The 15,510-nt window shown below is 41.0% G+C and overlaps 1 protein-coding gene across 1 annotated transcript in view; it reads right to left on the bottom strand.

Moving 5' to 3' along the window:
• LOC140205243 (very-long-chain 3-oxoacyl-CoA reductase-A-like) overlaps positions 1-15,510 on the bottom strand; it is a 162,319-nt gene that overhangs the window by 118,123 nt on the left and 28,686 nt on the right. The window contains exons 2-3 of the mRNA XM_072272682.1: positions 939-985; positions 613-688 (exon numbers count right to left, since the gene is read on the bottom strand). Of these exons, the coding sequence (XP_072128783.1) occupies positions 613-688; positions 939-985 (123 nt within the window). The remainder of the gene's footprint in view (positions 1-612; positions 689-938; positions 986-15,510) is intronic.

Raw genomic sequence — 15,510 nt, 5'->3', positions numbered from 1 at the left:
GAAAGACCAATGATGCCTGGGGGAGGGTCAGGATGGCAGCCGCTGAGGATGAAGACTAATTACTTCTATGGTCAAGACTATTGTCAACAAGCCACTGTGACCAGAGTTGGTGACTCCTCCAGGTTTGCAAGTCTCAGGGTTGGAGATCCATGTAGGCAGGAAGCACAAGGGTTAGTGAAATGCCAAGTTGATGAGACTGAGGGTCACAGGTCTGTGCAAATCTGAAGGTCAAGGCCCAAGGATATAAGCCTTGAGACAGCGATTCCAGAGGATGGAGGTCCTATGGCTGCAAGTCTGGGCTGAGGACTGATCTTGGAGGCCCAACATCTGTGAGCACGACACTCCAGGGCCAAGAACTGGAGGTCAGAGCCCGGAGGCAGAGTGTCCTGGGTTTGGAGGCCTGTCCGCTTGTGCAAGTGGGTGGGTGGGTGGGTGGGTGAGTGAAAGGTTGGGAAAGGAGCTTTTCTCTGTTGCTGCTTGTGTTGCTCTGCTGAATGTTGTGGGAATGCTATGTTTGCGCCAGAAACTTACTTGGGCATATCAGAATTGTTATCACAACAAGGAAGATAGTCATGACAGGAACAAAGAAAACATCTAAAGATATTGACTTACCTATTTCCTTTGCCACTTCATCCAGTTTTTCTTCATTTCTGCTGATCAGGACAATACTCATGCCACGCTTGGCAAGCTGGGTTATAGAGATCAAAATTTAAAGAATAGTATATTAGAACTACTTTAATTAAAAATCATTTTTTTTCATTTTGCACTGTTCATTTTTCAAAATATTTTTGAACACTAAATGCTATAAAAGGCATTCGGTGCAAGGAAATGCCTTAGACAAAGACAAAACTTAACTGATTAAAGAGAAGATGTTGACCACAACTGTGCAAAAATGACAAATGAAAATGAGCTAAGAAGCAACTTATTTTCTAACATACCTCCCTTGCGTAAGCCTTTCCAATTCCATCAGTTGCTCCTGTAACAACTTAAAAAGAAAAAAGTCAAGTTAATGTTTTGCCACATTTAATTGGTTTTAGGTGCTCATACAAAATCAACGATAGTGACTTTAACTATTGATAAAATAGCTTTCCTCTTTTTTTTGCAAACTGAAAATGATGTGTGCTTTTTAAACCTTGCAATCAATTCTAGAAAGTGTTCCTGGATGAAGTCAAATAAATCACAGTGGCTTCAGTAAATGCCTGCATGTATACCATGTGAAGTAACAAAACTATTTTTGAAAGCAACTTCTTGTAGATGTTGGGTGAAGTTTAGGGGAGGACTTATCGCAGTCTTTTTAAAAGAGTCACCATGGATATGATCAGATGAATTGTCTCCTGTTCTAACAAATCCTGTTCTATAATAAGATTTCAATCCAGATATTGCATGTATAACTTAATATTAAACTTTACACATTAACCAACTGGTTAAATAATTCAAATGCAGAAGGCCCTAATTCAATACTTTCTAATCTGCACAGATTTAAATACCAAGAACATATGCATATACATGTGACACTCAAGCATCATCCAAGTCTGTCAAACGGAGTATTTTCTAACACTGTGATCATCAAGGAGTGGCTAAGTAAAACAACAGATGTATGAGTTAGGGTAAGTCATCTAAAGAGGAATCATACGGTGCATCAACAACCTCCACAGGCCGATTGTGGCTGCCAGTACAAACAATATCAAGCTGTGAAAATAATCTCAGTAGATCTGTTAATTTATTAATTCCAAAGAAGCAGAAATGAGAAAGAAAAATTGGTTGTATTTGAACAAAAAGATGAAGTAGCCAAATTTTGGCAAAAAGTAAATTGGCCAACTTTATCTAGTCTTGCCTAACCACTATAAGCACCCCTACAGCTAAACCATATTGAAACTAACTTCTTTCTAAGCAGTCCAATGATTTGTAGTCAAGGGCTGCTGGACACTGGCTTGATAATCTTGCAGAAAATGTGGAAAAGTGAGTAAATGTAGCTTTAGTTAGTGTCAGCCACATGCATAACACAAAATGAGCATAAGTTAATCATTGCCTGAACTGAACAGGTCTCTACTGCAAAGGCAACTCTGAACATGACGTAGTGCTTGCCTTTTAAAAATACAACTTGAAATTAGCATAATTCTCCATATTAAAAATAAAATGCCCTCTCCAATTCAGGATAAACTGAAGACTGGCATATCACCAACTTAATCTATTTTAAACTTCCAGGATTAGCCATAAATTCAAAGACGCTATCAAAAATATTATGTATGAATAGAATATTCGTCTCTATAATCACCTAGACAAACATATTCTTAGGTCTGAAACAAAACATTTTCATATAAATACACAACCTAAAAGCTTTGTGTACCAAAGGGATATTTTTAGTTAATAAATTATTTTTGACATCACCCAAATTGTGACCTTTATCTGAAAGGCTGTGTGCAAGATCATTTTCATTAATGGCCAATATCACTGCAATCGTGACAGCTGCACCTCACACAAATGCAATGGACTGAGTAGTGAGGACCGCAGGAGCATCTCTCCTGGGGATCTATTGCATCGGAAGAGAAAATGCTATTTCAATCCCCTCCTTTCTATAAATAGAGGACTGTGATTAATCCCTTTGAACAAGGCACAAGGCTTTTTGTGCTGCATTTAGAAACCACTGAAGACCTTGGCATATATAACGCAACCAAGGCACGAGTGGATACATAATGAAGTGACAACATCACTCTAGATACACGAGAGGCAAGTTAAAATTATAGATCCAAGAATCTCAAAAATTAATTATTTACACTTATGTTTTGGAAAATTAAGAATGCCTCATTGCTTGCTTTCTCGCCAACCTCAGAATAATCACAAAGGCAAGTCACCGACAATAAAACAGCCACAGTAAGCAGTTGCGCCGAATTGAAACAGTGCATTAATGCTCAAGATCTGCAAGGCTCTTGTTTCATTCACCAAGTTAAACTGGCATCTCATCAAAATGCTGTACTTCACCAAGGTAAAAAAAAAACACTGCTTCCGTCACATTCATAGGAATTGATGTCTTGCCATCTTGACGGAGATGAATATTTTACAAGCTAAAAATGGCACACAAGCATCTAAAAATAGCTTTCACTGCAGACCTGTCAGATAGGAATGCAAGCTACACCAGATTTTCCTCCACTGAAAATAGTTTTTTTTTAAGCCACCCTATGTATAAAAAAATGAAAACTTAGCAAATACTTTCCCATATTTTCAATGCTCAAATGAATGATAAACTATAGTATTTTATTGTCAAGTTCAAAAATTCCTAGTACTGCTCGGATCCAAAATAAGGGTATACAATTTTCTGAATAATTAAAGGTCACACTTATTTTAAGTTCAACAATGTGTTTTTAAGTAATCGTCATTTTTCTCTGTGCACTTGAACTAGTTGCTTTTGTAACCTATGCTGTGGCTGGGTACCTCAGGGAACTACAGTGACTTCTGTTTTCTCAGCAAGTCTTCTCAAATTATAACACTGGCAATATAAATTGCTGAAAAAGCCCAAAATCAGAATTATTATCACCGGCATGAGTTGTAAAATTTGTTGTTTTGCAGCAAAAGTACAATGGAAGTTACAAATATAGTGCAGAAGAGGAATGAGAAAGTAGTATTCATGGACCATTCGGAAATATGATGGTCGTGAGGAAGAAGCTGTTCATACAACACTGCATGTGGGTCTGCAGGCTTCTCCGTCTCCTCCCTGATGGCAATAATAAGAGGACATGTCCTGGATGCCGAGGGTCCTTAATGATGGATGCCATATTCTTCAGGTACTGCCTCTTGAAGATGTCATCTGATGGGAAAGGTGTGTTCATGATGGAACTGGCCAAGTCTCCAACTTTCTGCAGCCTCTTGTGATCCTGCACATTGAAACCTCCATGCCAGGCAGTGATGCAACCAATCAGAATGCTCTCCAGCATAGATCTGTAAAAACTTGGTTTCCTCAAACTCCTAGTGTAGTAGAGTTGCTAGGATGCCTTCTTTGTGATTGCATTGGTTGAGCCCAAGATAGATCCTCCAAGATGTTGACTCCCACAAACTTGAAGCTGCTCAGCCTTTCCACCAACGACCCCTCAAAGATGTGTCTTCTCCTGACTTCTCATTCCTGAAGTCCATATTCAATTCCTTGTCCTTGCTGATGTTGAGTGCAAGGTTGTTCTTATGACACAGTATCCCACTCCTGTACACCATCTTATCATTAACTGATACACTTCCAACAAGTGATGTCATTGGCAAATGTATACAGCAGATGGTATTCGGACTGTGCCTAGCCATACATTGATGAGAGTACAGAGAAAGTAGTTTTTCAGACAATTGTGAATTAAAACAATAGTATTTGAAACTTATCACCAGGTTAAGTAATATGCGATAAACGTCTAGCTTTTTTTGAACATATCTACACGTCTACTTGCAGATATTTTCACATAGGTTGTATACATTTTCCAACTTCAAAAAAATAATAAGTGCATAAAATATCTCCAATATCAACTCTGCTCTTAAACGCATCTCCCCCATTTCACGTACATCTGCTCTCACTCCATCCTCCCACCATCCCACTAGGAATAGGGTTCCCCTGGTCCTCACCTACCACCCCACCAGCCTCCAGGTCCAACATATTATTCTCCATAACTTCTGCCACCTCCAACGGGATCCCACCACTAAGCACATCTTTCCCTCTTCCCCCCCCCTGCATTCAGCAGGGATCGCTCCCTACACAACTCCCTTGTCCATTCGTCCCCCCCATCCCTCCCCACTGATCTCCCTCCTGGCACTTATCCGTGTAAGCAGAACAAGTGCTACACATGCCCTTACACTTCCTCCCTTACCACCATTCAGGGCCCCAAACAGTCCTTCCAGGTGAGGCAACACTTCACCTGTGAGTCGACTGGGGTGATATACTGCGTCCGGTGCTCCCGATGTGGCCTTTTATATATTGGCGAGACCCGACGCAGACTGGGAGACCGCTTTGCTGAACATCTACGCTCTGTCCGCCAGAGAAAGCAGGATCTCCCAGTGGCCACACATTTTAATTCCACATCCCATTCCCATTCGGACATGTCTATCCACGGCCTCCTCTACTGTAAAGATGAAGCCACACTCAGGTTGGAGGAACAACACCTTATATTCCGTCTGAGTAGCCTCCAACCTGATGGCATGAACATCGACTTCTCTAACTTCCGCTAGGCCCCACCTCCCCCTCGTACCCCATCCGTTACTTATTTTTATGCACACATTCTTTCTCTCACTCTCCTTTTTCTCCCTCTGAATATCTCTTGCCCATCCTCTGGGTCCTCCCTCCTTGCCTTTCTTCCCGGACCTCCTGTCCCATGATCCTCTTGTATCCCCTTTTGCCTATCACCTGTCCAGCTCTTGGCTCTATCCCTCTCCCTCCTGTCTTCTCCTATCATTTTGGATCTCCCCCTCCCCCTCTCAAATCCCTTACTCACTCTTCCTTCAGTTAGTCCTGACGAAGGGTCTCGGCCTGAAATGTCGACTGCACCTCTTCCTACAGATGCTGCTTGGCCTGCTGCGTTCACCAGTAACTTTGATGTGTGTTGCTTGAATTTCCAGCATCTGCAGAATTCCTGTTGTTTATGGACAAGTTGGGCTGTTTTTCATACTGTATAGTTCTAACTCTAATTTAGACTGATTGTTAAAAATGGGATCACCAACCTAAACTGAGGTCTAAATACTTCAGCTTTCAAAACAAAGTTAAAACTCATAATTATTGAAGTTATACTGCTAATTACATCTAACTGGTAAGAGGATAGACTAGATGCCCTCTAACAGATATACTGTATTGTTAGACCCTGAAAATCTTAATTTAGGAGGTAGTGGCAAAATGATTAGAAAAATAGTTATGCACTAAAGAATCAAAGGATCACCACAGGATGGATCAAAAGAAAAACAAATGGAGAAGAATTTTCTGGCCATGAATTTTCATTCCTGCTTGGATATAACGGAGTGAAAGGAAATACGAGGAAATTCATAAAAGAGAAACAGAGCTGGATGTAGAAGTTAATTAAATAAGCAATAAGCAGAAACAAGGTCAAGGAAAAAATGGGTGAAAACAAGGAAAAATGTTACATTGGCAAAATAAGGAGCTCTATCTGAATGCTTACAGCTTTCACAATTTGTACAAATTAGTGCAGTAGTACATTGAAATTAATAACATGATTCAGAAAGCTCAGCATGGAGTCATGAAGGGAAAATTGAGTTAAATTAACTTTGAGTGCTGAGGGTATGACTAGTTAAGTAAAAAAGGAGGAACCAGACGGTTGTATTTACTTGCATTTTAGAAAGCTTTCAAGGTCTCACAAAGGGCATTGTTCAGCACAGAGCATGCAGAATTAGGGGTGACAAATTGACATGGTCATCAGAATAGAAAGCAGTTAGTGAGTATGAACTGATATTTCTCAGGTTGACAAGAGGGTACCACAGGGATCAATGCTTGTGCCCCAGCTATTCATCTGCATCAATAATTCAACCAAAGGGACTAAATGTCATATTTCCAAGTTGTTGATAATACTAAATCAGCTGAGAAGAGTATGGGTGATATAAAAAAATTTACAGTAGATACAGTTAAATTGAATGAGGAGATAGAACAAAAAAAAACACTATTTTGTCTTAAAAAAAGAAATAGGTTCAGGTTGATATTTAAAGGGATTAGAAGAATAAAAGGCAATATGATTGAAACTTACTAAGTTTTTACTGGACTTGGATGTTTTGTCTAATTTAGATTAAAATTAGGAATAAGAGTCAGGTTTATTATCACTAATTGCATTATACACACACAAATAAAACTGGAACACCCAAGGAAAACCACACAGTCGACAGGGAGAACATACAGAGACTCCTTACAAACTGTGCTAGAATTGAACTCTGGAATGTCCCAAGTTGTATTAGCATCACTCTAACCACTACTCCACTGTGGATGGATCTTGCATACAAAGGAAATTAAGGAAATTGGGGATAACACAGGAAGGGAGCCCCTAAAGTGTAAAAGATCTATAGTGAACACAATCTGACTAGTTCTCAACTCTCCATTGGAAAGCCGGCACAACAAAATATTTGTCAGACTGTTTATTGATTACAGAATCAGGTTTAGTACCACCAGCACATGGCGTGAAATTTGTTAACTTTACCATAGCAGTGCAATGAAATACTTGATAAATAAACAGAGAAAAAAAACTGTATATAGACATATACATATATACCCGCACTAAATAGTTAAATTAAGTAGTATAAAAAAAACAGAAATAATAAAGCAGTGAGTTCGTTTTTTGGGGGGTTTAATATCCATTTAGAAATTGGATGGGAAGAAACTGTTCCTGAATTGCTGAGTGTATGCCTTCAGGCTTCCGTACCTACTTCCTGATGGTAACAATGAGAAGAGGGCACGTCCTGAGTGGTGGGGATCCTTAATGATGAACACCACCTTCTTATGACACTGCTCCTTGAAGACGTCTTGGGTACTACAGAGGCTAGTACCCATGATGGAGCTGACTAATTTTACAAGTTTCAACAACTTAGTTTGATCTTGTGCAGTAGCACCCCCATACCACACGATGATGCAGCCAGTCAGAAAGCTCTCCACATTACATTTGTAGAAGTTTGAGTGTTTTAGTCGACAAACCAAATCTCCTCAAACACCTAATGAAATATAGCCGCTGTCTTACCTTCTTTACAGCTGCATCAATATGCTGGGACCAGGTTAGGTCCTCAGAGATATTGACACCCAGGAACTTGAAACTGCTCACTCTTTTCACTTCTGATCCCTCTATGAGGATTGGTTTGCACTCCCTTGTCTTACCCTTTCTGAAGTCCACAATCAGCTCTTTGGTCTTCCTGACGTTGAGTGCAAGGCTGTTGCTAAAACAACACTCAACTAACTGGTATATCTCACCCTTTCGTCACCATCTGAAATTCTGCCAACAATGGTGGTATCATCAGCAAATTTATACATGGCATTTGAGCTATGCATAGCCACACATTGTCTCTTCAATATTAACCACCTGAGCTCTATACCTCCCTCTGCAACGGGATTCTCAGCTTTCTTATTGGGAGACTTTAGTCAGTGCAGATTAGTGATAACAATTCCTCCTCACTAACAATCAACACAGGTACACCTCAAGAATGCGTGCCAAGCCAACGACTCATGATTGCAGCTAAGCACAACTCAAATACCATTTACGTATTCAGAGACGACACCGCTGCTGTTGGTAAAATCGCACACTACAATGACACTTACATGAGAGAGATATGTTAGTTGATTGAGTTGTGTTGCAGCAAACACCTCGTGCTCAACATCAGCATGACCAAGAAATTGTTTGCGGACTTCAGGAAGCAGAATTCAGGAGGACATACTCTCCTGAAATGTTTAGCGGTCTGAAGTGTGAGCAGCTTCATATTCCTCAGCATGAACACATGACCATCAGACAAAGTAGCAAAATTAGATCATTTGACCCATTGAGTCTACTCTGCCATTATATCAGGACTGATTTATTTTCCCTCTCAATCACATTTCCCTGCTTTCTCCAAAACTTTTGTCACCCTTACTAACCAAGAACCTCAATGGATTGCATAAACTCACCACCCTCTAGCTAAAGAAATTCCTGCACATCTGTTCTAAAGGGACACCCTATTCTGAGGCTGCACCTCCTGTACTTAACAAAGTGGCTAATGTGTTTCTGTTCAGTCCTAGACTCTTCCAATAATGGAAACATCCTCTCCATGTACACTATCTAGGCCTTTTAATATTCAATAGGCTTCAATTAGATCCTCCCCCACCCCATTCTTCTAAAATAGCACCTAGAGCCACCAAATCCTCTTCATACATTAATCATCAGAAAACCTGTCCTGTGTCCAATACATTGATGCAGTCATGAAGAAAGCACGCAGTGGCTCTTCTTCATTAGGAATCTGAGGTGATTTGGTATGTCACCAAACACTTTTGTAAAATTCCATAAGATGTATCATGAAGAACACTAACTGGTTATATCACAGCCTGATATGAAGCCTCCTATGCACAGAAACACAAGCAGCTGCAGAGGATTGCAGATTCAGCCAACTCCATCATAAGCACTTCCCTCACTACCACTGAGAACATTTTCACAACATGGTGCCTCAGTAAGACAGCATTCAATTAAAGACCCTCATCATCTGGGATGTGCACTCTTCTCATTAATACTATCAGGGAGACCCTGTTCTTGTTACTTTCATTAGGCAAGTACATGAAACTGTAGAGCTGAACTAGGCGATTCAGAAATAGCATCTTCCCCTCTGCCATCAGAGTGCTATTCCATTAACACTACCTTATTCTTTTGAGCACTATTTAGCTTGTAATTTATCATAATGTCTTTGCACTGTAATGCTGTCAGAAAACAACACGTCACACCATAAAACAGTGATAATAAATCTGAATCCGAAGATGAATCGTAATCTTGATGAATGGCAGAAATGCTTCAAAGAATAAGATCCCAACTTTATGTAAAAAAATGCAAGTAAATCTGACCAAAGGTGGCAATTCATACAGGGGGCTGTTCCCTGACCAACTGTAAGGAGAGATGAGAGGTGTTCAAAATCATGACTTGATATCGTAAATGACGAGAAAAATCAGTGATCAGCAGAAAAATGGAAAAATTTTTATGTTATAATGATCTCAAATAAATATCTGGCAAGGGGAAAAGTGAGGGATTATGAGAATTGAAGCATATTCAAAAATAACAAGGACAAGATTTTGTCATTAGGAATGGAGTACAAAGCACAAAGTAACATTTATTATCAGAGTACATACAGGTCCCCACATACAACCCTGAGATTCTTTTTCTGCAGGCGTACTTAGCAGATCTATGGAACGGTAACTGTAAACAAGATCAATGGACAACAAACTGTGCGAATGCAGAGTTAAATAAATAGCAATAAATAATAAGCATGAATTAGTAGTACAATAAAAGTGTCTTTAAATGAGTGTAGTTATCCCCTTCTGTTCAAGAGCTTGATGGTTGAGGGGTAGTAACTGTTCTTGAACCTGGTGGTGTGAGCCCTGAGGCACTAGTAGTCTTAATTTCAATCTTTAAAAGCAAGCACAAGCATGGCAGGTCTAATGCCACTTCCACTCCTGTCCCATATGATATACAGTGGCATGCAAAAGTTTGGGCACCCCGGTCAAAATTTCTGTTACTGTGAATAGCTAAGCGAGTAAAAGATGACCTGATTTCCAAAAGGCATGAAGTTAAATATGACATTTCTTTAATATTTTAAGATTACATTTTTATTTCCATCTTTTACAGTTTCAAAATAACAAAAAAGGAAAAGGGCCTGAAGCAAAAGTTTGGGTACCCTGCATGGTCAGTACTTAGTAACACCCCCTTTGGCAAGTATCACAGCTTGTAAATGCTTTCTGTAGCCAGCTAAGAGTCTTTCAATTCTTGTTTGGGGGATTTTCGCCCATTCTTCCTTGCTAAAAGCTTCTAGTTCTTTGAGATTCTTGGGCCGTCTTGCATGCACTGCTCTTTTGAGGTCTATCCACAGATTTTCAATGACGTTTAGGTCGGGTGACTATGAGGGCCATGGCAAAACCTTCAATTGCACCTCTTGAGGTAGTCCATTGTGGATTTTGAGGTGTGTTTAGGATCATTATCCTGTTGTACAAGCCATCCTCTTTTCATCTTCAGCTTTTTTTTTTAAACAGATGGTGTGATGTTTGCTTCCAGAATTTGCTGGTATTTAATTGAATTCATTCTTCCCTCTACCAGTGAAGTGTTCCCTGTGCTACTGGCTGCAACACAAGCCCAAAGCATGATTGTTCCACCCTCGTGCTTAACAGTTGGAGAGGTGTTCTTTTCATGAAATTCTGCACTCTTTTTTCTCCAAACATACCTTTGCTCATTGCAGCCAAAAAGTTCTATTTTAATTTCATCAGTCCACAGGACTTGTTTCCAAAATGCATCAGGCTTGTTTGGGTGTTCCTTTACAAACTTCTGACGCTGAATTTTGTGGTGAGGACACAGGAAAGGTTTTCTTCTGATGACTCTTCCATGAAGGTCATATTTGTGCAGGTGTCACTGCACAGTACAACAGTGCACCACCACTCCAGAGTCTGCTAAATCTTCCTGAAGGTCTTTTGCAGTCAAACAGGGGTTTTGATCTGCCTTTCTAGCAATCCTACGAGCAGTTCTCTTAGAAAGTTTTCTTGGTCTTCCAGACCTCAACTTGACCTCCACTATTCCTGTTAACTGCCATTTCTTAATTACGTTACAACCTGAGGAAACAGCTACCTGAAAACACTTTGCTATCTTCTTATAGCCTTCTCCTGCTTTGTGGGCATCATTTATTTTAATTTTAAGAGTGCTAGGCAGCTGCTTAGAGGAGCCCATGGCTGCTGATTGTCGGGACAAGGTTTGAGAAGTCAGGGTATTTATAAAGCTTTGAAATTTGCATCAGCTGGCCTTTCCTAATGATGACTATGAACAAGCCATAGCCCTAACAAGCTTATTAAGGTCTGAGACCTTGGTAAAAGTTATCTGAGAGCTCAAATCTCTTGGGGTGCCCAAACTTTTGCATGGTGCTCCTTTCCTTTTTTCCCCCCACTCTAAAATTGTACAAAACAAAAATAATATACTAATCTTGCTTAAAATGTTGAAAAGAATGTTTCATCTTTAACTTTATGACTTTTGAAGATCAGTACATCTTCTACTCAACTATTCACAGTAACAGGAATTTTGACCGGGGTGCCTAAACTTTTGCATGCCACTGGATGTAGATAGATCAATTCAACAAAAGCTCCGTACTTCCCAAACTTTTGCTAAAGTCAGTGTCAAGGATAACAGTGCCAGAATAACTCACCTAAGGGATTCAAAGAAGATACATTATAAATACAGAAACTAAAGACACTGTAGATACTGTAAATGCAATGCAAAACCCAAAAACAGCACACACAAAATACTGGTGACTCAGCAGGTCAGGCAGCATCTATGGAAATGAATAAATAGTCAATATTTTGTGCCAAGACCCTTCATTGGGACTTAAGATTGAATCCCAGAGCTGTTTGCAATTGCACACAGAGCTGGTTCAGGGAAAAAATCCACTTTTAAGTATTTATGCATCATACATCATTCCACAGAATGAGAAAACTTGCACATCATTGAAACAGCGCCCTTTCATTTGCTAACACAAGAGATTCTGCAGATGTTGGAAATCCAGAGCAACACATTCAAAATACTGAAGGTACTCAGCTGGTCAGGCAGCAGCTATGGAAATGTATGAGAAGCTGACATTTCAGCCAAGACCATTCATCGGAAATGGAGAAAAAAAAAGGGGAAGATGCCAGGTTAAAAAGGTGGGAGTAGAGAAGGGGGACAAACTAGGTGACAAGTGAAGCCATGTGGGTGGGCAAAGTAAAGATCTAGAGAAGAAAAAATCTGATAGGAGAATGGACCTCAGGAGAAAGGAAGAAAAAGTTCAAAATCAATTTATTATCAAAGCACCAAATTATCAAAATACAACCCTGATTCATTTTCTTGTGGGCATACTCAATAAATCCATAATAAAATAAATGACAAACAGCACCAACTCAGGTATTCAACCAGAATGCAAAAGACAAAAATAAATAATAATAAATAAATAAGCAACAAATGTTAAGAACATGAGATGACATGTTCTTGGAAGTGAGTCCATTGTTGTGAGAACTTGCCAGTGATGGGCAAGTGGAGAGAAGTTATCCCCTTTGGTTCAGGGGTAATAACTGTTCCTGAAGGTGGTGGGAGTCTTGAGGCTCCTAGATCTGCTTCCTAATGGCAGCAGCAAGAAGAGAGTGTGACTTGGGTGGTGGGAGTCCCTGATGATGGATGCTGCTACCCTGCAACAATGCCTCATGTAGATGTGCTCAATGGTGGGGAAGGCTTTCTGTTATGAACTAGTGAAAGAGGGGTACCAAGGGGAAGTGCTAGACAGGTGAGGAGATGCGATAAGAAGCCAGAAAATAAAAGAGATAAGAAGCCATAGTGGAGAAGAGGGAAGGGAGCGGGGAAAAAAAATTACCAGAAAGAGAAATCAAGGTCAATGCTATCAGGTTGAAGGCTACCTAGAAAGAATGAGATGTTGCTCTTCTACACCAAGATAAAAAAAAATTGACTTCTGGGAAATTCCACTTTTTGCAGATGGAGCTGAGGTGCTCGACAATGTGGTCTGTCCATCTATGTCTCACCAATGTAGAGGAGGCCACATTGGGAGCATCAAATACAGTACAAACGCACTCCAACAGATTCACATATGAAGTGTTGCTTCACCTGGTAAATGCCAAGAGGGAGATGAGTGGAGAAGGATGAAAAGACAAGGGAATCACTGATGGAGCAATCCCTGCAGAAGGTGGGGGGTGAGGGGGAAGGTAAAGATGTGTTTGGTGGTAGGATCCTGTTGAAGCTGCAGGAAGATTGGGTGAGCAAATCTATGAGAAATAGAGGAGATGGGGTGTGGGCAACATCAAAGATGTAACAATAGAAACCCTTTTCTTTGAAGGAGGGAATCTCTGACGTCTTGGAAAGGAAAGCGTCATTCTGGGAACAGATGCAGCAGAGATAAAGAAACTGAAATAAGGGTGTAGCATTTTTGTAGGAGATAGGGTGGGAAGAGGTATAGTCAAGGTAACCATGGGAACCGATAGGCTTATAAATGATATCAAACATTTAGTCTCTAGAAATGGAGAAAGAGTTCAAGAATGTGGAAGCAGAAGAGGATAGGCAGGTGAGAAGGAGAGGTGGTAAGGGGGTCTAGTGTGGGGAACTGAAGATGATGTGGGGGGGTGGGGGAGAACTTAGCAGAAGTTGGAGAAATCAATGTTCATACCATCAGGCTGGAGGTTTTTTTTAATGGAATATGAGGTGTTGCTCCTCATTGTGACAGGAGAGGAGGATATACACCAACATGTCAGACTGGGAATGGGGAGAGGAGGATATACACCAACATGTCAGACTGGGAATGGAAATTTGAATTAAAATGGTTGGCCACCAGGAATTTATAACTAGTGTGATGGGGTCCTGAATTACCCCTATGAACTGTGCTCGATTACCCCTATGAACTGTGCTTTTAAAAACAGAGAGAGCGAGAGAGAGCGAGAGAGAGCGAGAGAGAGCGAGAGATATTTAACACCAACACCTTGTTTTTAAGAGAGGGGGGCGAAGGCTGCTCACAGTATGTTCACATTTCTACAAGGACGCTGCCTGCTTGGAAATTCTTACAGAGAAGGGAGGAGCTGTTTGAGAGACAGTTGATATTCAGTACGGGGAGATAAATAGAAGGTCAGATGATAGACCTCAGACACATTGTTTTGGACTCTGAATGAGCTTTGTTGTGCCCACAGAAAAAATAGGTTTTGGAGGAAATCAGTGGCTCTCACAGAGTGAACAAGGCGTGACCGGTGGGGAGGTATGTGTGTGTCCAACCCTCACCTGTGTTGATAGCTCCACCACAGAACAACGGTCCCCTTTTGTTGTGGTCACAGTCAGTGACTTCTAAAGGATTTCAGAGGACAACAGGAAGATCGACAGCTTCAGCTCACCTGAAGACTCAAACCTCTCCCTCTCTCTCTCTCTCCCCATCACTACTCAACTCAATACCACGAACTGAACTGAACTTTACTCATCATCGTAAGACTATCTGTTTACCCCTAGACTTGAAGAAGCTTGGTTTTCATATATTTCCACACTTACTGATATACTTACTAATATATAATCATTGCTAATCTGTTTGATTTATCTGGATTTATATTACTGTATTGTGTAGTGTGACGAGGATACACATAGATGTTAGCTGTCCTGTGAGATCAGCAGTTGGTCTGCCACCTGTCCTCAGGGGAAGGAGAGATATGGAACAATGGAGCAGCGTCTGGAGATGTGTAATGAAGGGACGGGAGAGAAAGAGAGCTGTCTGGAGCGGCTCCCCCTTTGAACCCTGAACTGTTTGAAGTGATGGACAGGCGATACCCCAGCAGGGGGATAAAAAGGGACAGGTTCGCTAAGACAGGACACACGACACCCCGAAGTAACGAGACCCTGGAAGTAGTGTGCCTCTCACGAGTCGGTGGGACGTACCGGACCTTAAACGCACAGGGTGGAAAGGTACGATCAGCGGGAACCCGGTGTGTGTCCACCCTCGCTTAGGTGCCGGGTTCACTGCAGAGGATCGACAGCATCTGGAGGAGGGGTCACAGTCGGTGACCTCAGGTGACATCACCAAGGATCTGCCCGAAAGCTGCTTGTGAGCAATATCGCCGGTCTGTGGGTGGAAGCCGTGTCTGAATGATCAGTCGTTCCCGTTCTCTCTCTCTCTCTCCCCCCCCCCAACGTTGTCCATCGCCATGGCAACGATTACTGCGAACTGCACTACTAAATTGGACTGAACTTTGTGTCACGTTGAAATTGGTCATTTATCCCTAGACAACGATAGAGCTTGATTGATGCTGTTATCTTAATTCTGTGCACATGTGTGTTTATCATTGCTGAA

Source organism: Mobula birostris, chromosome 11 (assembly GCF_030028105.1).
Source record: "Mobula birostris isolate sMobBir1 chromosome 11, sMobBir1.hap1, whole genome shotgun sequence".
NCBI lineage: Eukaryota > Metazoa > Chordata > Chondrichthyes > Myliobatiformes > Myliobatidae > Mobula > Mobula birostris.
This window is presented reverse-complemented; position numbering and strand designations above follow the sequence as displayed.